Below are 22,718 nucleotides of genomic sequence, written 5' to 3'. Positions count from 1 at the left end.
TTTTGTTGTTTCGCCCGTGTCAGCAAACCCGCTCGAAAAGGCCCGCCGGGATAACATCGATCAGAGTCTCGGGGCGCGCCGCGCGTGACGAGGACGATGACGATGAACGACTTTGAGCTCGAGCGCCAGCGGCGCATCGAGGCTAACCGCCTACGAATGCTCGAGATGGGCATCGGCGCCATGGCGTCCAAGATTCAGGCGCCCGCGCCCGTGCCCGCGCCCAAGGTGCGGAACCGCCGCGCGTCTTCCCCGGAGAGGAGGTTTTTCCCGCCCGATTGCGTTCCGGAACCGTCGCGCGTCTCCCTGACGCGATCGATCCGCGCGCCGCCGCGCGCCGCCCGGGTTCGATCGCCCCGGAATCCATCGCACGAGACCGTTCGGTGTCGTCGCGCGCGATTTTCCCGCGTCGAGATCGCCCGGGCACGCGCGCATTACGCCGATGGACCGCGCGCGCGCGCAAACACCCGAGTTTTCCCGCCCACCGACACATCCGCCTGACCCTCCCCGCCCCCCGCCGCGCCCCTCACCCCGTCCCGTCCCTCAGCGCAAGCCGAGGGTCAAGGCGTTCGTCCCGCAGGAGAGCCGCCGCAGGAGCACCCGCGAGCGCGTCGAGGTCAACTACGCCGAGCGCTACGGCCTCGAGGACGCCAGCGACGACGACCTCGCAGCCGCGCGCAGGGCGTCGCGCAAATCCGCACAAATCCTCGGCAAGCGCAAGGCTGAGCTCGTCTCGATGTCCGACGGCGACCACGCGCGCGTGCGATACAGCGTCGGCCGCAGGGTGTACGACTCGGAGCTCGGCACCACGTGCCACTGGTGCCGCCAGAAGACGGTCGAGACCCACGTCACGGTGCGCCGACCCGACCAGACGCATCCAATCGATCGAACCGTCATCCCCCCACCCCCGCTCACCCCCGCTCACCCCCCCCCCTTAATCCGCCACGCGCAGTGCACCGCCGAGGGATGCGGCCGCGGGCGCATGCCGGTCTCCTTCTGCGGCATGTGCCTCCGCAACCGCCACGGCGAGGACATCGACGCCGCGGTAGCGTCCGGCGCGTGGGTCTGCCCGCGATGCCGCGGGTCCTGCGGCGAAGGCTGCGTGACGTGCTGCAACTGCGGCCCGTGCCGCAAGGCCAAGGGGTTGGCCCCGACGCACCAGGTGATCAACCTCGCGCGCGCCTCCGGGTTCGACAACGTCCACGACTACCTCGTGCACGGCGTCACCGGCGCCACTCCCGCGCAGTTGCTCCAACGCAAGACGTCCTTCGCGTGGGGTCGATGGCTGTTGAACGATTTCACTCCGGCGACGCCGACGGAATCTGACGGGGCCCCGGGCGTCGTCCGCGAATCGGGTGATGACACGTCGGCGGGTGGTGACACGTCGGCATCGTCCGACGACGACGACGACGCCCTCGATGCCTTCGACGACGAGCCCTGCCTCGCGTGCGCCGGCGTCGACCGTCCCGGAGATTTCGTCCTCTGCGACGGGTGCCCCCGGGGCGGTCACTACGACTGCCTCGGCCTCGACGGCGTCCCCGCGGGCGACTGGTTCTGCGCCGGCTGCGCGCGCGAGCCGAACGCCGCCGCGGTGGTCGCCGAGAAGACGACGACGACGACGACGACGCCGGCGACGACGCCGAAGCGCGGCCCCGGCAGACCGAGAAAGCGGCCGCGTGATGGTGACTCACCGGGCGGTGACTCACCGCACGTTCCCGCGACGCCCTCCCCGACGAAACGTGGCCCCGGTCGACCCCGTAAACACCCGGCGACGCCTCCCGCGTCCTCCCCCTCACCTTCCCCGGTCCCGGCGGCGAGGGGAACGAGCGCGGCGACAACGGAGGTTAAGAGGATCCAGCTGGACATCCGCGACGCGTTTTCGTCGGCAAGTCGGTCGGTCCGCGCGGCTCGGCCCAAGCCCGGCGCGATGGCGCTGCCCGTCAGGGAGTACAGGCGCCGCGCGGCCGCGTGACAGTTCGAAAGGCGGCGGGAGACGACGAGACGAGACGAGACGAGAGAGACGAGCGGCGCCGCGACGGAGGGGGAGGGCTTCGGTAGCGATGAATGTAGTAACTTACTTGCGTGCGTATTAGAATGTGAGTGTTATGGGAACGAGTTAATAAGGTGACGTGACTCGATCAAGCCATCTCCATCGACGCCGACTTTGCGTTGGCAATGAACGCGTCCACCTTGACCGGGTCCTTCTTCACCCCGCCCTCGTCCGCCACCCCGCTCGCCACGTCCACAGCCGTCGGCTTGCACGCGCCGATGGCGTCCGTAACGTTTTCGGGGTCCAAACCGCCCGCGAGGATCCAACCCTTCCTGCTGCACCCGCGCGGAACCCGCAGGTTGGTCCAGTCGTACGTCTCGCCCGACCCCGCGACGACGCCGTCGACGAGGAGCCAGTCGATCGTGCGCCTCGGGCCGTTGACCCAGTCGATCGCCGCCTTCCAACCCCCCGCGCCTGAGAGCTTGGTCCGGCGATCTTCGCAGAGTTTCTCCTCGTCGCCCGGCATCGGGGTGACGATGGCGCCGTCCTTCGCCGCGGAGACGACGTACACAGCCTTGATCTTCATGGGGAGGTCGGTGAGCGCGGCGCGGGCGTTGTCGCCGTGGAGCTGCGCGTGGTCGATGCCGACCGCCTCGCACGCGGCTACGATCTCCTCGGCGGATTCGTCCACGAAGACGCCGATGGGTGTCGCGCCCGCAGCCTTGGCGGCGTCGGCGACCTCCTTGGCGACGTCCAGCGGGATGGATCGCTTGGACTTGGGCCAGAGGATCATGCCGATGAAGTCGGCGCCGGCGACCGCGGCCTGCGTCGCGTCCTCGGGCGTGGTCACGCCGCACACCTTGACGAGCGTCTTCTTCTCATCCTTGGCAGCCATCGCGCGGACGATCGGAGCGGCGCGGACGGGGGCACGAACGCCGCCGCGGCGGGTGGACGGGCGCGCGGACGGCGCCGCGACGCGAGTGGCCGCGAGCGCCGCGCGCTGGTGCATCGCGAGAGATGCCTGCATCGCGAGCGGGAAGTGTGTGCCGTGGAGGCGGGCGAGGTCGCCGCCTCGGTAGAGTTGTTATCTTTGTTCCCCGGAGATCTTTTCCCCAGGAGGCGGCCCTCGGGAGGCCACGTCGACGTGAGATTTATCTATGCGTCGCAGTCTGACGAGGAGATCCCATGTTTTGGAGTGCAAATCTGACTGTTTGCACGTGCGGAAACATCACGAATGCCTTTACAATTCCCAGTTCCCCGCAGTTTTTGGATCAGGTTTGCACTTTTCGCGTCCCGATCGCAACCGAGAGCTCTGCCGCCGCCGACCACTTCCACCGCGCACCACACGCAACAAGACAAACGATGTCCTTCGCCGTCTCCGCCTCCGCCACCCGCGTCGTCGCCTCCGCGCGCGCGCCCGTCAAGGCCCAGCGCGCCTCCGCCGCCGCCGCCTTCGCGGCGCCCGCCTCCAAGACCAACTCCGCCGCCCGCCTCTCCATGCGCTCCGTGGCGGACGCCGTGGCGCTCCGGGCCGACAAGTCCGTCGCCGCCAGGGCTGGCTCGCGCGGAAACCTCGCCGTCTTCGCCGGCAGGTTCGAGACCGAGCGCACGTACATCATGATCAAGCCCGACGGCGTCCAGCGCGGCTACGTGAGTGCACACCCGCGCCCATCGTGTTCCGGAACTGTCCATCGTTCGGAACACCTTCCGCTTCCCGGATACCCCCCGATCCCACCCGCGCGCGCCCCGCCGTTTCCCCCCCCGAAACTCCCGCCGCCCGCTGACCGTGCACTCAACCCCTCAACTCCCACGTCCGCGACGACAGATGGGCGAGATCATCTCCAGGTTCGAGAAGAAGGGCATGGTCTGCAAGGGCCTCAAGACGTTCATGACCCCGCGCGAAGTCGCCGAGGAACACTACAAGGACCTCTCCTCCAAGCCCTTCTTCGGAGACCTCTGCGACTACATTTGCAGCGGCCCCGTCGTGTGCATGGTCTGGGAGGGACCCGGCGTCGTCAAGTCCGCGAGGCTGATGATCGGCGCGACCAACCCGCTCGAGTCCGCGCCCGGGACCATCCGCGGGGATCTCGCCGTCGAGGTTGGCCGCAATGTCATCCACGGATCCGACTCGGTGGAGAGCGCGGAGCGGGAGATCGCGCTGTGGTTCGGCGGCGACGACGAGCTCCTGGACTACGAGATGTGCATCAAGCCCTGGGTGCGCGAGGAGTAAGTAGACGGAGCCGCACGTCGTCGCGTTGTGATGAATCAGATCATTGGGCGCGTGTTATTGTCGCAGTACTCTTCTTCACTCGTCAAGCTTCTCTCGTCCACGGAACAGGTTGTTTTTTCTCGGACGTCTTATCAGGCTGACTGGGGCGGCTTCATTCCTCCTCGCGGCGGTGTTTTCCGCGCGCGAGATGAAGACGGTGAGCTTGTTCTCGGGCATCGGCGGGCTGGACCTGGGTCTGGAAGACGCGGGGCACGAGATCGTCATGCAGGTCGAGAGCGACCCTTACTGCTGCCAGGTGAGTCCATCACGCCACGAGCGACTCCTCGAGAAAAACGTTAAAGCGTCAGCGCCGCGCCTGACGAGGCCCCGTATCGCTCGTGCAGATTCTGCAGCATCACTTTCCCGGGATCGCGCTCAGACGGGATATCGCGGACGTGACGGAGCTCCCGGCGGACACCGAGCTCCTCGCCGCGGGCTTCCCCTGCCCGGTGCGTCCCCCGTTCCGAGAAAAAATCATTACTCCGAGAAAAACCACGACGCCCGCCTCTCACCGTCTGCTCGTACGATATCGCGCCCGTTCCAGGACGTGAGCACGTGCAACAACGTCCGCCCCGGCCTGAGGAACGGCAGCAAGACCGGCCTGTGCGCGCACATCTTCCGCCTCCTCCGCGGCAGACGCGTGCCGTGGGTCCTTCTCGAAAACGTGCCGGGCCTGCTGATGTGGCACATGAACGACGACCCCCCGCAGCCCCCCGCGGTGTCCTACGTCGTCGCCGAGCTCGAAAGCCTCGGGTACAGGTGGGCGCAGAGGGTCGTGGGACTCACGGGCTTCGGCTTGCCCCAGCGTAGGCGTCGCGTGTTCATCTTAGCGTCGACGCACGGCGACCCGAGGGACGCGCTCTTGGCGCCGCAGGCGGTGTGTCTGGGGCAGTGCATCGAGCTGTTCAAGAAGGACGCGGCGAGGTGTGGTGACTCACCGGGCGGTGACTCACCGGTCGTGAACGGTGAGTGCGGGGTGTCCGACAGGATGTGCGCCGAGTGCGCGTTGGCGGGAGCGTACGACAGGGACCCGCCGCGGCCCGCGGAGGCGACGGTGGTGGATATCGAGCGCGATCGGAGACGATCGGAGACGATCGGAGGCTCAGCGAGCCGGACGCGTTCGGAGAGGGCTCCCGCCGCTCGGTGCGTCTGCAATCACCCACCGCGGGAGTGCTACGACTGCTTCTGGACGCCACCTTTCGTCGAGCCCCGCCGCACGCTCGCGTGCGCAGACCTCGCGGAGAAGCGGCACGGACCGCTGCTCCACGAGTTGTTCACGCTGACCACCGCCAACGGCAAGCGCATGGCCGTCGTCGAGGATCTCGGCGGCGGAAAAGGCTCCGCGTGCATGCTCCACGTCGAGGACGCTGAGCGAATCATGGGCTTCCCCGCGGGCTGGACCGAACCGTGCTATCCCCTGAACCGACCGGGCGTTCCCCCGCGCCAGGCGGCGGACGCCGACGTCGACGCCTCCGTCGCGAAGCGAATGTCACTGTTGGGCATCGCGGTGGCCCCGCCTCAGTCGCGGTGGATAGGCGAGCGGCTGGCAAACCCGTACGACCTCAAGTTCGCGCGCGATGGCGACGGCGTCAGATTCACGATGCCCTGCCCCGGAGGTCCCAACGCGTCTATCGGGGGCTGCCGCGTCGATCCAAGACGGGTGAGTTGCGGGGTTAAGGACGGTAAGGCAGGCGCGGTCGGGTCGGTGAAGCCGGCGCCCGTGTCGGACGTCGTGACCGAGGCGCGGTGGGCGGCTTCTGGGTGGCCGGAGGCGTGCTGGAACATGCTCCACAGACCCGTCGTGTTCGGCACCGCGAGGTATGGTGACGCGCCGGTCGGTGACGCACCGGGCGGCGGCGACGCGTGGCGGGGTCGGAGGGCGCTCCCCGACTGCTCCGACGCGCCCGTCCTGCGCGGTTTCGTTCCCCTCGGCGAGTTCCTCCGTCGGTTCGACAGGCAGGTGAACCGCGAGCAGGCAGCGGGGTACCTCGAGCGCCTCAGCGTCGAGCACGTTGACGTCGAGCCGTTCATCACGCGCGGGTTGGGAGGGCGGGTCCCGAAGGCGGTTCTCGACGCTCGGCGCGCGAAGGCAAAGGAGGAGAAGGCCGACGCCAACGACGCCCCGAACGCCCAGGCGACGCTCCTTCCCGGCTGCCCGACGCCGCCGGTGTGTGACGCCGATGGGGACGCCGACGGGGAGGACGCCGTCGAACGAGCCGGGAGAGTGTGCTGGGTACCCGTCAAGCTCCGGGGGTTCGATGCGTTTTGGCCCGCGTGCGCGTTGCACCCTGACGAAGACAGGGACGTCATCCCGACGGACGCCATGAACGCCCGAACGAACGACGTGTCCGCCGACACGCACTCGTTCGTCGTGTACTTCGGCGACGCGACGTACGAGTGGCGCGAGCGCGAGGATTGCGTCGATTACGACTGTGAAGCCGCGGATGGCTTACGCCGCCAGCCGCGCGTCGCCGGCCGCGCGAGGTTTCGAAAGGCGGTGGGGTTTACGTTTCTCTCCCACTCTCTCCCCCTCTCTCATTTTTTTTCTAACTGGAACACACATATGCGGGTTTGACTCTAACGACTGGTGGACGAGGCGGACGCCTGGTTCGCGTCGCAGCTGCGCGCGAAGGACACCCCCGCGACGCGAGCGGCGAGGGTGGCGCGGGACAGGGAGGAGGAATCCCTGCGAAGGGCGGCGGGCGCCCCCGCGGAGGCGTCGGCGTGCGGCGGGTGTAAGGTGTGTCGGTCCAACGCGCTCGTCGCGACTAAAATTCCGTTTTCGTCGAGGCACCGCCCCCGAGCCGCCGCGGCACCGCCCACGCTCAAGCCCCTGCGCGGGGTCAAGCCGGACGAACGATGTCCACGGCTGGAGATCATCGCGGCGGCGCGCGACGGCCACGTCGGCGCCAACCTGGCGCTGCTCGGAGATCGCGCCGTCGGGCGCAGAGTTCGCGTGCACTGGCCCAACGAGCGCGATTGCTTCCGGGGCGTCGTGTCGGGTTTCGACCGGGAGACGTGGCTCCACTCGCTGCAGTACGACGACGGGGACGTGGAACCCGCGATTCGGCTGTGGCGCGAGGTGGTGCACCTCGGGGTGCCGGAGGACGAGAGGGCGGATCGGGAGGAGGCGACGCGAGAGGCGCGACGCGGGAAAGTCGCCGCCGCCGGGGCCGGGGCCGATGCCGATGCTGACGCCGCCGCCGGGGCCGGGGCCGACGCCGACGCCGCCGCCGACGCCGATGTCGATGCTGACGCCGCCGCCGACGCCGACGCCGCTGAGGTCGGGGAGGACATCTCCGCGAAGGACGACGTCGATCGCCGCTCCTTTCCCGTCACGCCCGATCGGAGGAGCTCGAGGAAGCGAGGATCGACTGAGATTGCCATCGACGGGGACCCGGTCGGCGGCCGCGGCGGCGGGCGGGGGCGGGGGACGGGGAGGACGGGGAAGAGCGGTCGCCGCGGGCGCCGCGGGTCGAAGTGAGAGCGACGGAACCACGCGAACGAACGACACGGGACGACGACGAACGAACCAACGAACAAACAAACAAACAAACAAACAAACTACGAACGAACGAATGAACGAACGAACGAACGAACGAACGACAACGCGCGATGACGACGGGACGGTGATCAACGCTTTCATCTCGAAAATACAACTCGGGTCTTTTCCTAAACCCTCTCAAGTCGGGTTCATGATCCGCGTCAGCATCGCCTCCATGCGCGCCAACCTCTGCTCCATCTCCCTCAACCGCTCCGCCGCTTCGTCGTCAAGGCCGCCCCCGCCGCCCCCGCCGCCCCTACCGGACCCGTCGGACCCGTCGCTGTCCCTCTGCGGCCGCGTGGGCGTCACCTGCGTGTCCCACGGCGCGGATCCCCCGAGCCCGGCGGCCTCGTCCTCCTCCCGAATCCTCCGCCGCCGCTCCCGTTCCTCGCGCCGGGCGATGGTGCTCACGATCCGCTCGCCGGGGGACAGCACGTCGTCCCCCGCGACGCGCCCGCCCGCCAGCCGCCGTCGCGCGCCTCCCGGGGTCGTGGGCTGCGAAGCGTCGCCAGCGTCGGCTCCCGAAACGGCTCCGGAAACGTTTGCCAGCGCCAGCCGTTGGAGCGCCTTGCTCGAATCCGGGTCGCGGAGCATCACCCTCAGCGTCGCCTCCTTTCGAATCTCCTCGATCGCCTTGGCGTTGGATTCCTTGCGCCTCTTCTCCTTGAGCTCGTTCGCCTGGCTCTTGCGGTACTCCTCCACGAAGTTGCTGCCGATGAGCGTGATGGGCATGGCCAGCACGACGATGCCCGAGAGCATGGTGATCACCGCGACGATTCGGCCTATGAGCGTGATCGGGTACATGTCTCCGTAACCCACGGTGGTCATCGTCACCATGCACCAGTACATCGCGCGCGGGATCGAGTCGAACGGGAACGCCGGCAGCGGGTCGTCGAAGTTGTCGACGTCCGACGGGTTCGCGTTCGGACCCATCGCCTCGGCGTAATAGATGGCCGACGCGAACAAAATGTTGGCGATGAGCATGAAGTAAAAGAGCAGCGAGAGGGGCTGCGCGGACCGCTCCAGCGCGCGCTTGAAGATCATCGCGCTGGTGTTGTATCTCCCGAGCTTGAACACCCGGAACACGCGAACCAAGCGGATCGCGCGCAGCACCGCGAGCCCGCTGCCGCCGCCGCTCACCGCCAGCTCCAAGTACCACGGCAACACCGCGACGACGTCCACCTGGTTCATCGGCCGCTTCATCCACGCCCAAACCCCGCGCCAGTACGACTCCTCGCCCTTTATGGGCCCGCACTGGGGCTGCGACGCCACCTTGCACGCAATCTCCAGCGTGAACAGCGCGATGCACACCGTCTCCGTCGTCTTGAACAGATCGGACACGGATTTGCGCCTCGCCCACTCGGGAACCGTCTCCAAGATGAACCCCACGGTGGCGATGAAGATGAGGACGACGACGGCGTAGGACACCGCCGTGTTCACCGCGTTGTCCCCTTCCTCGACGTACGTGTAGAGCGTGCGCTGCCACTCGTGCGCGAACTTGAGGGGCCTGCCCTTGCGCACCAGGAGCACGCTCGGACCGAGGTCCTGTTCCTCGAGCGCGGTCGCGATGTCGTGACGGATGACCCATCCGCGGTAGAGCCGCTGGATGATGATCGCCGCCTTGACGTGCTCGTGGTCGTACGGGCCGAAGTCCTTCGCCAACGCATCGGCGGTCCTGCGCGGGGAAGAGGGGAGGACGTCGAGGTGGCCGAGGTCAGTCGTGGGCGGGAATCGCAGTCTCGTTTTTGGCGGTCACTTTCTTCGGGGATTTGAGCGGTGACGCGGGGCGGGGCATGCGCGCTCCGAAGCCGCGTCGGTGGATCGTAAACCCAGCGGGATCCCTCGAACGGACACCGCAGGATCCCGACGCCGTGACCGGGGGAGGCGCGGACGCGACGGACGCGGCGACGCGCCCGCGACCCACGTCCGCCCCGCGCATGGTGCGACGGCTTCCAAGAAAGCGAAGCGCGGATGGCGCGGTTATTTGTCAGCGGGGAATGCGACGGGGATCGGAACGGGCGCAGACTCGGGACGCACCCGTCGTCCTCGTAGGGGCCGATGTTGTGCATGACCGCCGCCATCGGGGCCTTTCGTGCGCCGCGCGCGCTGGCGTCGCTCTTGAACGTCCCGCGGTCGACCCACCCGCGGAACGCGTCGCCAATTGCGGAACAGGCCAAGCCTTTCCTTTCCCACGTGCGAGCGTCTCTTGCGGGTTCAACCGACGCGACCAGCGAAAACTCGTCGTTCGCGATGTGTCGTCTGTGCGTATGCGAATACAGTCATCAGAGACGGGTTTTTCAAATATTTGGGCTCCATTTGCGCGAAAAGCACGACTAGCTTTTTATGACTCATCAGACGGCAATGGTGGTTACGCGCCGGGTGTCTCGATGGCGAAGAAAGCGCTCGCTCCTCCTAAGAGTAAGTGTTACCCTCGGTCCGCGCTCCCACCCCTTCCTCCCCCTCCTCGCACAGAGCCGCGCCGTCCCCGAGTAACACCGGCGCGACGCTCTCCGCGATGTGATGCGCCCACGCGCCGTACCCCGCGTCGTTGGGATGTATCCCGTCGACAGCCACCATCCCGACACCCGCGCCCGCTTTGCACTGCATCGCATCTGCGCTCGGCGAAGGCACGAACCGCACCCTCGCCGCGGCGTCGCACATCTTCCGCTTCTGCGCGTCCCACGCGTCTGACGCGTACAGCGCGAGGTAGCGCAACGGTGGAGGGAATATCGTCGCGAGCTGCATGGGCATGCCGGGAAGGATGACCCACACGTCGTCGCCCAACGCTCGCTTAATCTCGTCAACGCATTGGATCAGATCGGCGTGAAACGTGGATGGCGCGCGGCCAGTCAGCGCGTGCTTAAAGTCGTTGACGCCGCACATCAGGACCACCGCGTCGATGCGGGACGATGAGGAGGAGGAGGACGAGGACGAGGACGAGGACCGGCGTTCGTCGTCGTCGTCGTCGTCGTCGCGCCGCCGCCATCGGGCACCGAGGGACGGGATGACGTCGCGGCGTATCGCGGCGAGGTCCGCGCCCTTTGCGCCGACGGCGACCCACTCCACGTCCGCGCCGATGGCGTCCGCGAGTGCCTCGCCCAGGCGCCGCGGAAGCGTTGGCCCGTCGCATCGGTCCACGCGGCATCCCACGCCGGTGACTAAGGAGTCCCCGACGACCACCACCCTTCGAAGCGGTCGCCTCTTCCTCCCCGAGCGGTCGCCGTCGTTGTCGCTCTTCTCCGATGTCCTCATCGCGACCGTGGAAGTGCCCGGCGCGTCCCGCGCGCCTCCGGCTGCGCCCGGGATCGCGCCGAGCCGGGGGCGGACCTTCGTCTCGAAGAACTCGCGCGCCTCGTCGCGCGCCTTCATCAGCGCCTCCCTCGCCGCGAGCGGCGGCGCGCCGTGGACTCGGTCCGTCCTGGATCTTCCGTTTACGGGCGACGCCACTCCGCGCGTGGGCCCGCGTGCGTCCGGCAGCGGATCGTATCGCGCGTGCAGCGCCAGCGCCTGAACCCCCGCGATGCCCGCGACGCCCGCGGTGGTCACCGCGGTCCATCGAAGCGCCGAAGAAAAGCCCCTTCGCCCCCACCAAGCCATCGTGTCCTCCTCTCTGTCGACGATGTTCGAAAAGATACCGAGCCTTCTCGCGAGCTGGCTCGCGGATAGCGGAGCAACGCACGGCTCTCGGCCGCTGACAAAAGCTGACTCACCCACTATGCTCCCTCGTTTCTCCATTCTCCGTACGGCTTTACCATACACGATCATCTTGGTAAATACAGTTAATAAATCGTTATTAAATACAAATGACGTCCCGTGACAGCAGCACCGGTTAGCACCGGTGACGACAATTTTCGTGGATCTCGTCCGCTCGGAAAACGCCTATGACGGCGGTGGCGGAATCTCGCAGGCGCCTGGCCTTTTCGCTCGGCGGGCGTGGCCAATTCGAAGGCGCGCGGAGTGCGGCGCACGAACGGTGGGAAAAGCCCACGACGCGGGTCGCGACGCGCTGACGCTTGCACGGGCGCGCACGGACGGTCGAACCGCTCGATAGCCCCAAAAAGTCCCCCCGCGCGCCGGTGCATCGACCGCGGTCCGCGTGCGGCGGCAGAGCCAGAGCACAATGCCTTTCCGCGGGTACTGGGACGATGAGGAGGAGCAGGCGCTCCGCGACGCCGTGCAGAAGCACGGCATCGGATCGTGGGAGAAGATGCGACACGATCCTGACTTTAAAGTTCTGAAGTGAGTACACCCTTCGCCGCGCGCGATCCTCCCCGCGGGCCGGCGCGGACGCGGGGATTGTCGATGGCGTAATCGCGCCGAGCCGTGATTCGTCAATCTACGGTTCAAACGGGTCGGGTGCCGCAATGAGCGGCGAGAATTGCCGTGGGGGGGTCGCGTCGCGCGCGGGCGTGGGCGCGCGCCGCCCGACCACTTCAGAGCGGTCAAACACCCCTCCTGGCGACGGAACCGGCGTCGCGGCGCGATCCAGCGCTGTTTACCCGCGCTCGCGCGTCGCTCCCCCGACGAATTGCCCCCCGCCGCACGAGCGCCCCGCCAAACATCGACCACTGACCTTTTTTCCCTCCTCTTTTTTCCCACCCTTCCTCCGCCGCAGGGGCCGCACGGGCGTGCAACTCAAGGACAAGTGGCGGAACCTCATCAAGTTCCAGCACCTGAGGCGGGGAGAGGCGGAGAGCGCCCCGCACAGGACCGGCGGCAGGGGCCCTGGACCGGGAGCCAAGCGCAAGAAGGCTGACGACGGGTAAGCGCCTCCCGCCCAATTCGCGCCGCCCCCCACCAGTTTCCCGCAGTCGCGACGACGGATGAATCCAATCAATGCGCGATTGCTTCGCCGACCCGACCCGATTTCCCCCTCCTCCCCCGCGCCGCGCAAAGCCGCACGCCGCTGAACTCTCCTCGCACCCCATCTCCACCCCATCATCCCAGCGACGGTAAGGCCGGCAAGAAGGCCAAGCCCGGCGCCAAGGGCACAGCTGGCAAGAAGGACGATAAACCCGGCAAGCCGGGCGCCAAAGGAAAGGTCAAGGGCGACTACGACGACGAGGACGCCTTCGACGACGATAAACCCGGAAAAGCCTCGGGCGGGAAAACCTACGGCAAGAAGCAGAAGCTGGGCGTCTCCGCCGACGCCGTCTCCACCAAGTCGGAGCCCGCGAACCCCAAGAAGCGGCTCAAGGCTGTCGCGGCGTTGGCGGCGGTGGAGGAGCACAGACCACCCCCCGACCTCGACGCCTTGGAGCGCGCGATGCAGGCGGACGCGATGAAGATCGACGAACTCAGACGCAGGCGGGAGAGCGCCGTGGGCGAGGTGAAGGACGCGGAGAAGGAGTTACTCGCGGTCAAGACGAGCGTGGAGGACGCGGAGGCTGTGTACAACAACGTTCGGTCGCAGCCGCCCGGTGGGTACCACCACGACCACCACCACGACGACCATCACGACGACGCGCATCACGACGACTGGGACAAGTTCCTCGATTTCGGCGACGAGGGTGCCGAGGGTGCCGAGGGTGCCGGGGCCAAGTCCCCGCACCGACAGCCCAGGCACAGCCAGGGCGCACAGACAGCGGGACAGCCGCGGTTGAGCGAAAACGATCCGGTGGCTCGAGCCGCGGCGGCGGCGCGGATGAGCGACCCGGTCCAGTCCCCGGCGGCGGCGGCGGCGATGCGCGACGCCGCGAACGCCGCGGTGCGGGTGGCGTCCGAGCCCGTGCACAACCCCAACCATCGCTCGCACCTGCCGAGCCTGCACGAGGCAGAGCAGTTCCTCCTCCAGGAGCTGAAGAAGCTGGAGGCGGCCAACGCTCGACTCATGTCGGCTCGAGCGCACCTGGAGGTGATCGACCGACAGCTGGCGGCGGCCATCGCGAGCGCCGCCGAGCGAAGCGAGCAGCGCGTCGCGATGATGCGACGGAACCCGGCGCTGGGCGGGCCCGTGAAGAAGACGTGGGGCGGGCCGCCGGGCGCGAGGAAGATCAAGGAGGAGATCAAGGAGGAGGAGGATGACGAGGAGGAGGAGGAGGACGACGACGAGGACGACGACGATGCCGAGGAGAGGAAGAAGACGACCCATCGGAGGAACACGGCGGCGAGCGCGGGGGGCGCGCCCGGGGGTAAGGTCATCGAGGACCGCCGCTTCGGCATCTACGACAGCAGGCGGTACCGCATGGAGGGCGAGCCCGCGCCCCCGGACCCGTCGAGCGACGAAGACGACGAGCCGAAAGTCGGACGGGGCCGCGGGCGAGCCGCATCCGCCGGTGCGGGCAAGTCGGTCGCCGGAACGAAAACGCAAGCCGGACGGAAGCCGCCGAGGGTCACGCCGGTGTCGGCGGACGCGGTGAGCGTCGGCGTCGGCGGCCGGGGACGCGGACGCGGCGCGGGGGCGGGCGGCGGCCGGGGCAGGGGCCGGGGCCGCCCGCCCAAAAACCAAACCGTTCCCGCCGTCGACTCCGGCTCCGAGATCGTGTCCACCAAGGCGGGAACGAACCTCAAGCGACACCAGGGGTTCCAGTTTCGGGGTCAGAACAACTCCGGCGCCTTCGTCGCCCCCTCCGCCGCGGACGCCGCGACGTACATCGCTCCGTCTTACATTCGCGGCCATCATTTGCGGTGGCTCATGAAACGAGGGCGGACTCGGAATGCGGTGGCGAGGCCCGCGTCGGGTCCCACGTCCTGGGCGGCGATGTGCTCGTTCGCGCTGTGGAAACCCGCGGAGCTCAAGGCTGCGATCGCGCGGGAGAAGGAGATGGAGAAGGAGAAGGAGGCGAACGCGACGGACGAGGAGGAGTCCGACGAGGACGAGGACGACGACGGGGGCGGCGGGTACGACTCGGAGGAGAGCGGTCCGATCGGCAGCGGTCACGCGCACATCGATTTCGACGCGTTCGGGTACGAGATGGGCGACGACGGGGACATGGGGATGATCATGGACATGGACTTTGGGGAGGACTTTCACCCCGGCATGTCGCCGTAGGCGGAACGGTCTCGTCCGAGGGATGCCCGCGTCGATTGATTGACGACGACGACGATTGTTTACCCACCACCCCTCGGCGGCGGCGGCGTTCGCTACGTACGTGTCTAATTAATATCCAGTGCCTACTTGAACGAATCGCGTCGTTCGCTGCGTCTACGTGTCTATCGACCCTGGTCTCGCAGGGGCGGGGGTTCCTCGGACGTCGTCAGTTGCTTAAACTCCCACGCGCCGCGGCAGATGGGGCACCGCTGCTCCGCCTGCGAGTTGAGCCAGCGGGTGATGCACTGCAGGTGAAACGCGTGTCCGCACTGGCCCCAGACCACGGGGGAATCGTCGCCGGGGAACTTGGCATCAGGCGGGCACGAGTCGAACGCGACTCGGCAGATGCCGCACACGTCGTCCTTGTCACCGGCGTTCCACGTCCACACCCCGACCGCCTGTTGTTCGTTGAGTTTCGAGTTGGAGCGAGATCCGAGGTTAGCGCGCGGGCGTCTGGGCGCGGAGCGGAGCACGGATCGGGTCGCGCGGTCGCACCTGCCACTTGCGGATGTTCATCACGAGCCCCGTCCCGGAGCCCGAGGCCGCGACGGAGGCCATGCTCCTCCGAACGCGCGACGGTCTTGCGACGAGTGCGCCTCGTCGTTTGAACCGCGGTGCGACGCTCGCCTGACCGAGAAGGACACCGGGGAAATACAAATACGAAATGTCGTTCGATGCGTATTTATGGTTAACAACCTTGGTTTTCCAGTTATGAAGTTGTGGCATCTTTCGTGATAAATCCTGATAGGAGGACGTGTGCATTCGGGCCTCCTTGATGAAAAGTTATTTCCGCCCCGAGCCTAATTTAGGTCGCGGCCACAGTCGCGCGCCACTTCTGCCCCAGCGCGCGGACGTCATGTCGTTCCAGAAGGCCCTTCGCAGCGACAGTGACTGGGACGATGAGATCGTCCAGGTCGCCGGCGTGCTCCAGGTCGTCGACGTCCACCAGAGCTGGTGCGGGCCGTGCAAAGCGGTAGCGTCCACGCTCAAGCGGGTCGTCATGGATCACGGCGACAAGCCCATCAAGTTCTTCACCGCCGACTGCGAGAAGATCGCGGCTCTGAAGAAGAGCGTGGGCGGCAGCGAGCCGAGGTTCCAGCTGTGGATGAACGGAAAAATGAAAAAGGAAGTCAAGGGGGTCGATGCGCCGGAGATCCTCGGCGCCATATTCAAGGAGCTCGGAATCAAGACTTGACGAGACCAAGCCCTCGATCCATCGTAGCTCACGCGTGTAAAATCAGGTCGTATCTACATACATCATCGTTACAAATCGATCGTCGTCATCGCACGTCGCCCGCGCCCGCCTAGGCGGCGTCCGCCAGACCCACGCGCGCGTTGTCGTAGTCAAACACCGAGTGGTACGGCCCGATGAACACGTCGCCGAGGATCCAGAGGGGACCCGCGGGCGGCGGAATGTCCAGGCCCATGAACCCGCTGATGCACTGCGCCGGGCCGCCCTGGCCGGCGTCCACCTTGAGCACGTACTGGTCGGGAGTGAGCTTGAACGGCCGGCCGCCCAGCACGAACTCGACGTCGGGCATCTTCGACACTGCGTCGCAGTCCACCGCCGCCTCGCCGCCCGAGCTGGGGATGAGGTCGCACACAGACTTGAACTCGTCGAGGATGATGGACTCGGTGGCGTTCTGCGTCAGCAGGGATTTGGCGTAATCGACGGCGTACACGCACGCCTGGCACACCGCGGCGCCCTCGAGCCCGTCGGCGTCGATCGGCGCCGCGTCGGAACCGAGGACGACGGCATCACGGCCGACTCGAGCCCAACCTCGAGCCCACTCGAGCCAACTCGAGCCCAGCCTCGCTCGCCGGCGCTCTCCTCGCCGCCTGCTCGTGCTCGTCTTCGTCTCCGACGAGGGTCCGCAGAGCCCGACGGAAGTGCATATGTCGGTGGCGGAAAACTCCGCGAGATCGCGGATGAGCTCGTCGCCGTACTGGTCGATCATGACCCTGCACTCCTCGCCGAGCACGCTCTTGGCGCCGATTCTCTTGTTGAGCGCCTCGACAACCTTGGTGGGTCCCGCGAGCAGAGAGGTTCCCGTGTCGACGATCGCGGCGCATCCCTTCTTGCCGCACTGCCCAACGGAGACCCCGCCGAGGAGCACGTCGTCCATCGCGATCTGCCAGTACCCCTCGCGGGTCACGTTGAGCCACGTGTGCTCGCCGACGAAATGCGCGGGGTCGACGCCGCCGAGGACAATCTCGCCCCCCTCGCCGTCGCCGCCTTCATCCGCGTCCCTGTTGAGCCAGAACGAGAAGACGTTCTCGACGACGAGGCCCTGGTCCACGGCGTTGTAGAACGGGGGTTTGACTCCGTTGACGGAGATGGTGTCCCAGCCCATGCCGAGGATGCCGTCGAACTTGGAAAACAGAAACGCGATGCCGGGTTCCTTGGTGGCCTCCGCAAACACCTGGTCCTTGATCTCGAGGCCCGCCCACGTCACGGTGTCCTGGGAGAGGAACCCCGAGAGCGACCCGCTGCCGTACTGGATGGCGAACGGATCGCCCAGGGCTTTGTACGTGCTCGAGTCGCCGGATCTATACTTTTGGTGCAAGTCGCACGGGATCTGGAGGAACGAGCACTTCGCGCTCGGGATCCACAGGTTGCTGCTGCCGGTGTCGAAGACGACGAGGAAGGACTGGGGAGGGGTGCCGATGGACACCGCGCCGTAGTATTGCGCGTCCATGTAGTTGGAGATGCACTCGGGGGTGCCGCCGGCCAGCGTGGGGCCGTCGGGGTCGCGGTGCGGCTCGTCGTGAAGGCGCGCGCTGAATCTTTCGTACCTGGCGCGCCTGGCGACGTCCACGCACTTCTTGACCGTCTCGGGCGGGCCGAGCGCGCGCTTGTGGACCTTGGCACGGGGAAGGTGCGACGATTCGACCAAGGCGCTGGCCCCGGGCGCGGCCTGCAGCGGCGAAGGCGGGGTGGAAGCGAGGACGTCAGCATTGGAACATTTTTCGAGGATAACTCGGCGTCAACATCGGGCGAGGGGCGGGTGCGCGGACGGGTGCGGTCGCGCGCGTGGAGCGGGAACTGACCGCGAGGCACAGCGCGCAGACGAGAAATAACGCGACGATCGATCGGAGAATGGGCACCATCTTCCTTTGGACGGACAGGTCACTCAGTCTCGCGCGGGGTTCGTGTGGATCCGCGCCAGGTACGTCGTGGCCCTTCACGGGCGAGGCGACCCTTCACGGCAGATGCTGAGACGGATTCGGCCTCGATCATCAATCTGCGTCGATCTCCGAGGTGTCCAAAAATTGGATCCGCGCTCGCATCAAAACGTGATGCGATGACGGTGCGGGAAGATTTCGTTTCGCGCAATTCGATACCGAATCTCTGACTCGGTCGCTGTGCCGCTCGGGAAAATTGCTGGGTCCCAACCCCTATCCTGAGATCGCAAAAAGTGCGCGTCGAGATATTTTTGGAAAGATATTTGTGCACTTTTGCCGAGTCGTCGCCCGTGTCTGACCCGCACTCCTCGAAGCGGTGATGAGCGCGCCGGACGACACGCGGACGGCGGACGCCGAGCGTCTTAGCCCGCCTCTACCGTCCGTGAACCCGATTCACCTCATATGTGCGTACCTCGCGCGACGGCGCCCGCGATGTCACCCCCGAACTGCCCCCTAAAAACAAAAATGTCCCCCGAACCAGGGCGCGCCCTCGCAGCTTTTTGCAAAAATTCGCCCCGGATCGACGAGCGGGAACCATCGTGCGGACGGCCCGTGGATCGTCCGGCGGCCCGTCTCGCGCGTTTTTTGTGCTTCGCATCTGAAGTTTCGACCCGCGCGTCTTTTCCGCGCCTTTAACGCATCCGCTGACCGCGTCACCCCGCCCCGCCTTTTCCCGCGTCAGGCTTGTTCACGGCCTTCGTGAAAGTTAACGGGCAGCTCCGGCGATGGTACGAGCCGCTCGCGCCCCCCAACGTCATCTCCGACCACATCCCCGACCTCGCGGGCGTGTTCCACGCGGATCACCCCTCGTCCGGCGACCCGGACTCACCCATCGACGTCGAGACGCACCACGCGCTCGTCGCGCTCGTCATCTTCGCGGTCGCCTTCGTCTTCAACATGAACGCCGCGATGTGGTCCGTGCAGAACAACCGGTGCCGTCTGAACCTGCAGGTCGCCTACATCAGCGCGGTCGCCGCGTGGACGCACTGGGAGATGTACCGTGGGCAGGATTGGTACGTCGCCGTGCCCAACGCGGGCGCGCGCGGGCAGACGGTCTCGTTCTCCTGCCTCCGCCAGCTGGAGTGGGTCTTCACCACCCCGATTCTGCTCCTCCTCGTGCAGAACCTCCACGCGTACGCGGTCTCGTCCCTGCCGGACCAGCAGCTCGTCGAGGCCGGCGGGTTCGCGGCGAAGAACCCGAAGATGACGCGCAGCGGCAGCACCTACGTACCCGCGAACAGGCTCCGTTTGGTCCTCGCCGACGAGGTGATGATCCTCGCGGGTTTGCTCATGCCGATATTCCCCTTCGGCGCCGCGAGGGGCGCGCTGCTGTTCATCGCGATGTCGTGCTTCGCGTACATCGTCTACCACAGCGTCCATGCGCTGATCGACATCACGATATTCATGCAGCTGTCCGTCGCGGACCTCGGGCGACTGTACGCCATATGCGGCCTGAAGACGATCTGCTGGAGCTTTTATCCGGCCATCTACTTCCTCACCGAGTGGGGCGTCATAGACTGCAAGACGCAGCACGAGCTGTACCTCTTCAACGACGTCCTTACTAAGTTCTCGTACACGCTGATGATATCCGCGGGTTCCATTCGCTTCATCGAGGTGCTGGAGGAGCACAGGGCTAAGGTGGTGATCCAGATGTCGCAGGTGCAGCGGAGCTTCTTCTTCAACATCACGCACGAGCTGCGGACGCCGTTGAACTCCATCATCGGCTTCAACACGCTCGCGATGGAGTCTGGCGAACTCACGGAGTTCGCCGAGTCCTTCATCAAAGCCTCGCTGACGTCTGCGGAGGCGTTGTTGGGCCTTATCAACCAAATTCTGGACTTTGCGAAGTTCGAGGGCGCCAAGGACCTCAAAGGCGGCGGCCCGTCCATCGAGTTGAATTCGGACGTCTGGACAATCAGGCAGCTGGTCGAGCAGGTCACGGATATGACCCAAAAAGCGTCCGTCCGAGGCGTGGACCTCGTCATCACCCTCGCAACCCCGGAGCACTTCAACACCAAGTTCGTGGGTGACTTTTTCCGTCTCAGGCAGTGCTGCGTCAACCTGGTGGACAACGCCATCAAGTACAGTTCCAACGTGGATGGCCGAACCGCGCTGGTGGAGTTTTCCATCGACGTCCAGCAGTGCAAATCGAGCAAGGACAAGAACATGATCACCTTCTCGATCGCGGACAACGGCGTGGGCATCCCCGCCGCGAAGCAACACACGCTTTTTGTGCCGTTCTGCCAGCCCGCGGACCACAAGACGGCGAAGGAGAAGGGCACCGGGTTGGGCCTGGTCATCACCAAATCAATCATCGAGTGCCTCGGCGGCGAGATCGACTTTGAGTCTGAGGAGGACAAGGGGACCAGATTCTTCTTCAACGTGGAGTTCGCCCGACTCAACAAGCGCAAACACGCGCGGGCGAACGGCGGAGCCGAGTCCGAAGTCAAGGCGGGCGGTGACAAGGCGGGCGTCAGCGTGGCGCTGCCGCGATCGCCCAGCTCGTCATCGGACGAGGAGGATTTCATCGGCGCAGACTCGATCAAGGAGGACGCGCTGCCCCCGTCTGCGCGTTGCATCATCCACCCGCGCACCAAGAACGCCACCCGTAGGCACGTCACCAGCATCTTGAAGTGTTTTAAGGGCCGCGCGGGCGTCAACTACGTCGTCGTGTCGTCCGAGGGTGAGGTCGAGGCGAAGGTGCGACGGGCGAGTAACCTCGGCGCGCCCATCATCCTCGTCGACGTCGAGAAGGTTGACGACGCCAAGGAGTTCATCACCGCGCATCCCGACGCGGGAATCATCCTCTTTGGTCTGCCCTATCAGCTCATAGAGCTGCACAAGCGCGTCGCCAGCTCGCGAAACGTCCTGACGGTGCTCAAACCCGTCAAGCCTTCCGACCTCATCGACGCAATCAACAAGCTCGTCGCCTCGCACGATTCGGACGCCAAGTGGTCGACCGATCCGACGCCCATGGACGAGTCCAGAAGCTCTCTGGACGCGAATGAGAAGCTCGAGATTGCATCCGCGCTCAACTCCGAGGCTGCGAGGATGCGCGAGGACATGTACGCGGTCGAGGCGCGCGTCTCGGGTTCGAGCGAAGCCGGCTCGGAGGGGTCCGCCGCCGACGTTAAGGATTTTCTCCACAACTCGTTAATTAATCCGCCGGAGTTTCACAACCGGCCCTCCAAGCCGGACGCCGCGAAGGGCTGGAGCAAGGACCTGGAAGGAATTACGGTGCTGTTGGCGGAGGATAACACGATGAACCAGCAGATGGCTAAGTTTTCCATCGAAAAGTGCGGCGCCAAGCTGGAAATCGCGCACCACGGGCGGCACGCGCTGGAGTGCGTGCGCTACCGCATGGAGAATTACCTGTCAAACTACGATTGCATCCTGATGGACATGATGATGCCGGTGATGGACGGAGAGGCGGCGACGCGGGCGATCAGGGATCTCGAGCTGAAGATGGGCAGGGGCGACAAGAGGCACGTCATCGTGGGACTGTCGGCGAATGTCGGGCCCGAGTACACCGCTCGGGTCAAGGCGGCGGGCATGGACGGCAGCTTGTCCAAGCCCTTCTACCCGGCCACGCTGCGAAACACGCTTCTGCAGGTGAGGCAAGGGACGTACAAGGGTTTCGAGGGGGAGATGACCTGCCCGGGAGATAACCTGCCCGCGCATTGAGGCGAGCGAGCTTAAGTGACTTAGTGAGGCTTAAGCTCGGGCGGGGGCGACGAAATATTTCCGAGGAAGGTGGGGCGCTCGGAAGCCTTCTCGGAGAGGGGGACGCGCGCTCGGGCGCGGCCGCGCGGTGTATCACGATTGCTTTGCTTGGCGTTGGAGCGCTATTATCACCGCTCGATGACGCTATCTTAAATGCTACAATATCGTACAAGAACTCCTCGCCGCCGCCGTTGGCCAGTCAAAGTTCTCAAACCTCAGCCCTTTAGTCAAGCGCAGTCTGGTATGGGCGGCTCGACGCAGCAGCGAAGATTTGCGCGGCCGCCGGATTCTCCGCGACGCACAGTGCACCCGCGCGCCGCTCGGTGGTTTTCGAGCCTCCGAACGCTCCGTGCGAGCCTCTCGAGCACCTGCGACATCGAGACGCGCCCGGACCCGTCGAGGGATATCGGATATCGGCTCGGACTCCGCCGCTCGAAGCGCGAGCCCCACCGCCGCCGACGACGACATTGTTTAAGAGCGTCACCGTCGCCATGTCGAAGAAGAACAGCAAGAAGAACCACCAGAAGATGCGCAACACGGCGATGGCGCGGGAGGAGGAGGAGGCTGCGAAGAAAGCCGCGAGGGCCGCCAAGCGCGCGGCGCAAGTGGCGGAGGCGGCGGGCGAGATGGCGGTCGACGACGCACCGGGGAAGACGTCAGCCTCCAAGGTTGCGAAGAAGAAGGTCTCGCTGGTCAAGGCGCTCGGCGCGAAGGGCGCGACGCTCAAGAGGGTCGGCAAGAAGGGCGTCGCGGATAAGAAGGGCCTGCAGAAGATCGTGCGGGGCGTCCGCGTCGGCCACGTCATGAAGAAGGTGAAGCTCCGCAAGAACGCCACGGTGCGGGGGATCAAGATCGTGGACGGCGACACCAAGCGCGCCGTCATCAACGAGCTCAAAGCCGAGGCGGCCATGGCGATGGCACTAGACTGACACGAAGTAACATGAATTAGAACACGGAGCACGCTACGCTACCTGGGCTT

The 22,718-nt window shown here is 66.1% G+C and overlaps 11 protein-coding genes across 11 annotated transcripts; 6 read left to right on the top strand and 5 right to left on the bottom strand.

The window, feature by feature from the left end:
• Window positions 1-96: 96 nt before the first annotated feature.
• On the top strand, window positions 97-1,969 carry MICPUN_63308 (predicted protein; the record flags this gene model as incomplete). The annotated part of the gene is made up of 2 exons (XM_002509143.1): window positions 97-225; window positions 545-1,969. The coding sequence occupies 2 exons, from the start codon at window positions 97-99 to the stop codon at window positions 1,967-1,969; spliced, it is 1,554 nt and encodes a 517-aa protein (XP_002509189.1).
• A 166-nt stretch (window positions 1,970-2,135) lies between these two features.
• Window positions 2,136-2,882, bottom strand: MICPUN_103599 (predicted protein; the record flags this gene model as incomplete). The annotated part of the gene is made up of 1 exon (XM_002508884.1): window positions 2,136-2,882. The coding sequence occupies one exon, from the start codon at window positions 2,880-2,882 to the stop codon at window positions 2,136-2,138; it is 747 nt and encodes a 248-aa protein (XP_002508930.1).
• A 722-nt stretch (window positions 2,883-3,604) lies between these two features.
• Window positions 3,605-4,217, top strand: MICPUN_98189 (predicted protein; the record flags this gene model as incomplete). Its single annotated transcript, XM_002509142.1, has 2 exons — window positions 3,605-3,637; window positions 3,813-4,217. The coding sequence occupies 2 exons, from the start codon at window positions 3,605-3,607 to the stop codon at window positions 4,215-4,217; spliced, it is 438 nt and encodes a 145-aa protein (XP_002509188.1).
• A 3,721-nt stretch (window positions 4,218-7,938) lies between these two features.
• Window positions 7,939-9,881, bottom strand: MICPUN_63311 (voltage-gated ion channel superfamily; the record flags this gene model as incomplete). Its single annotated transcript, XM_002508883.1, has 2 exons — window positions 7,939-9,475; window positions 9,838-9,881. 2 exons carry the CDS (start codon window positions 9,879-9,881, stop codon window positions 7,939-7,941), a joined length of 1,581 nt encoding a protein of 526 aa, XP_002508929.1.
• A 331-nt stretch (window positions 9,882-10,212) lies between these two features.
• Window positions 10,213-11,535, bottom strand: MICPUN_63312 (predicted protein; the record flags this gene model as incomplete). The annotated part of the gene is made up of 1 exon (XM_002508882.1): window positions 10,213-11,535. The coding sequence occupies one exon, from the start codon at window positions 11,533-11,535 to the stop codon at window positions 10,213-10,215; it is 1,323 nt and encodes a 440-aa protein (XP_002508928.1).
• A 385-nt stretch (window positions 11,536-11,920) lies between these two features.
• MICPUN_63313 (predicted protein) lies at window positions 11,921-14,791 on the top strand (the record flags this gene model as incomplete). Its single annotated transcript, XM_002509141.1, has 3 exons — window positions 11,921-12,039; window positions 12,416-12,562; window positions 12,748-14,791. The coding sequence occupies 3 exons, from the start codon at window positions 11,921-11,923 to the stop codon at window positions 14,789-14,791; spliced, it is 2,310 nt and encodes a 769-aa protein (XP_002509187.1).
• A 161-nt stretch (window positions 14,792-14,952) lies between these two features.
• APC11 (predicted protein) lies at window positions 14,953-15,246 on the bottom strand (the record flags this gene model as incomplete). The annotated part of the gene is made up of 1 exon (XM_002508881.1): window positions 14,953-15,246. A coding segment is annotated over one exon (294 nt), but the record flags the coding sequence as incomplete, so codon positions are not given.
• Window positions 15,247-15,686: 440 nt separating this feature from the next.
• LC5 (dynein light chain, flagellar outer arm) lies at window positions 15,687-16,025 on the top strand (the record flags this gene model as incomplete). Its single annotated transcript, XM_002509140.1, has 1 exon — window positions 15,687-16,025. The coding sequence occupies one exon, from the start codon at window positions 15,687-15,689 to the stop codon at window positions 16,023-16,025; it is 339 nt and encodes a 112-aa protein (XP_002509186.1).
• Window positions 16,026-16,068: 43 nt separating this feature from the next.
• On the bottom strand, window positions 16,069-17,941 carry MICPUN_106372 (predicted protein; the record flags this gene model as incomplete). Its single annotated transcript, XM_002508880.1, has 2 exons — window positions 16,069-17,748; window positions 17,882-17,941. The coding sequence occupies 2 exons, from the start codon at window positions 17,939-17,941 to the stop codon at window positions 16,135-16,137; spliced, it is 1,674 nt and encodes a 557-aa protein (XP_002508926.1). The 3' UTR covers window positions 16,069-16,134.
• A 2,429-nt stretch (window positions 17,942-20,370) lies between these two features.
• MICPUN_52624 (predicted protein) lies at window positions 20,371-21,914 on the top strand. The gene has a single exon (XM_002509139.1). The coding sequence runs from the start codon at window positions 20,990-20,992 to the stop codon at window positions 21,698-21,700; it is 711 nt and encodes a 236-aa protein (XP_002509185.1). The 5' UTR covers window positions 20,371-20,989; the 3' UTR covers window positions 21,701-21,914.
• Window positions 21,915-22,230: 316 nt separating this feature from the next.
• MICPUN_103606 (predicted protein) lies at window positions 22,231-22,668 on the top strand (the record flags this gene model as incomplete). The annotated part of the gene is made up of 1 exon (XM_002509138.1): window positions 22,231-22,668. One exon carries the CDS (start codon window positions 22,231-22,233, stop codon window positions 22,666-22,668), a length of 438 nt encoding a protein of 145 aa, XP_002509184.1.
• Window positions 22,669-22,718: the final 50 nt, after the last annotated feature.

The sequence above is a fragment of the Micromonas commoda genome, chromosome 12 (genome assembly GCF_000090985.2).
Source record: "Micromonas commoda chromosome 12, complete sequence".
NCBI classification, from domain to species: Eukaryota; Viridiplantae; Chlorophyta; class Mamiellophyceae; order Mamiellales; family Mamiellaceae; genus Micromonas; species Micromonas commoda.
Note: the sequence above shows the minus strand (reverse complement) of the source record. Positions and strands in the feature narration are given on the sequence as shown.

Excerpts from the sequence above, each read along its gene's own strand:
- MICPUN_52624 (XM_002509139.1), top strand. The coding sequence starts at position 20,990 with ATGGACGAGTCCAGAAGCTCTCTGGACGCGAATGAGAAGCTCGAGATT.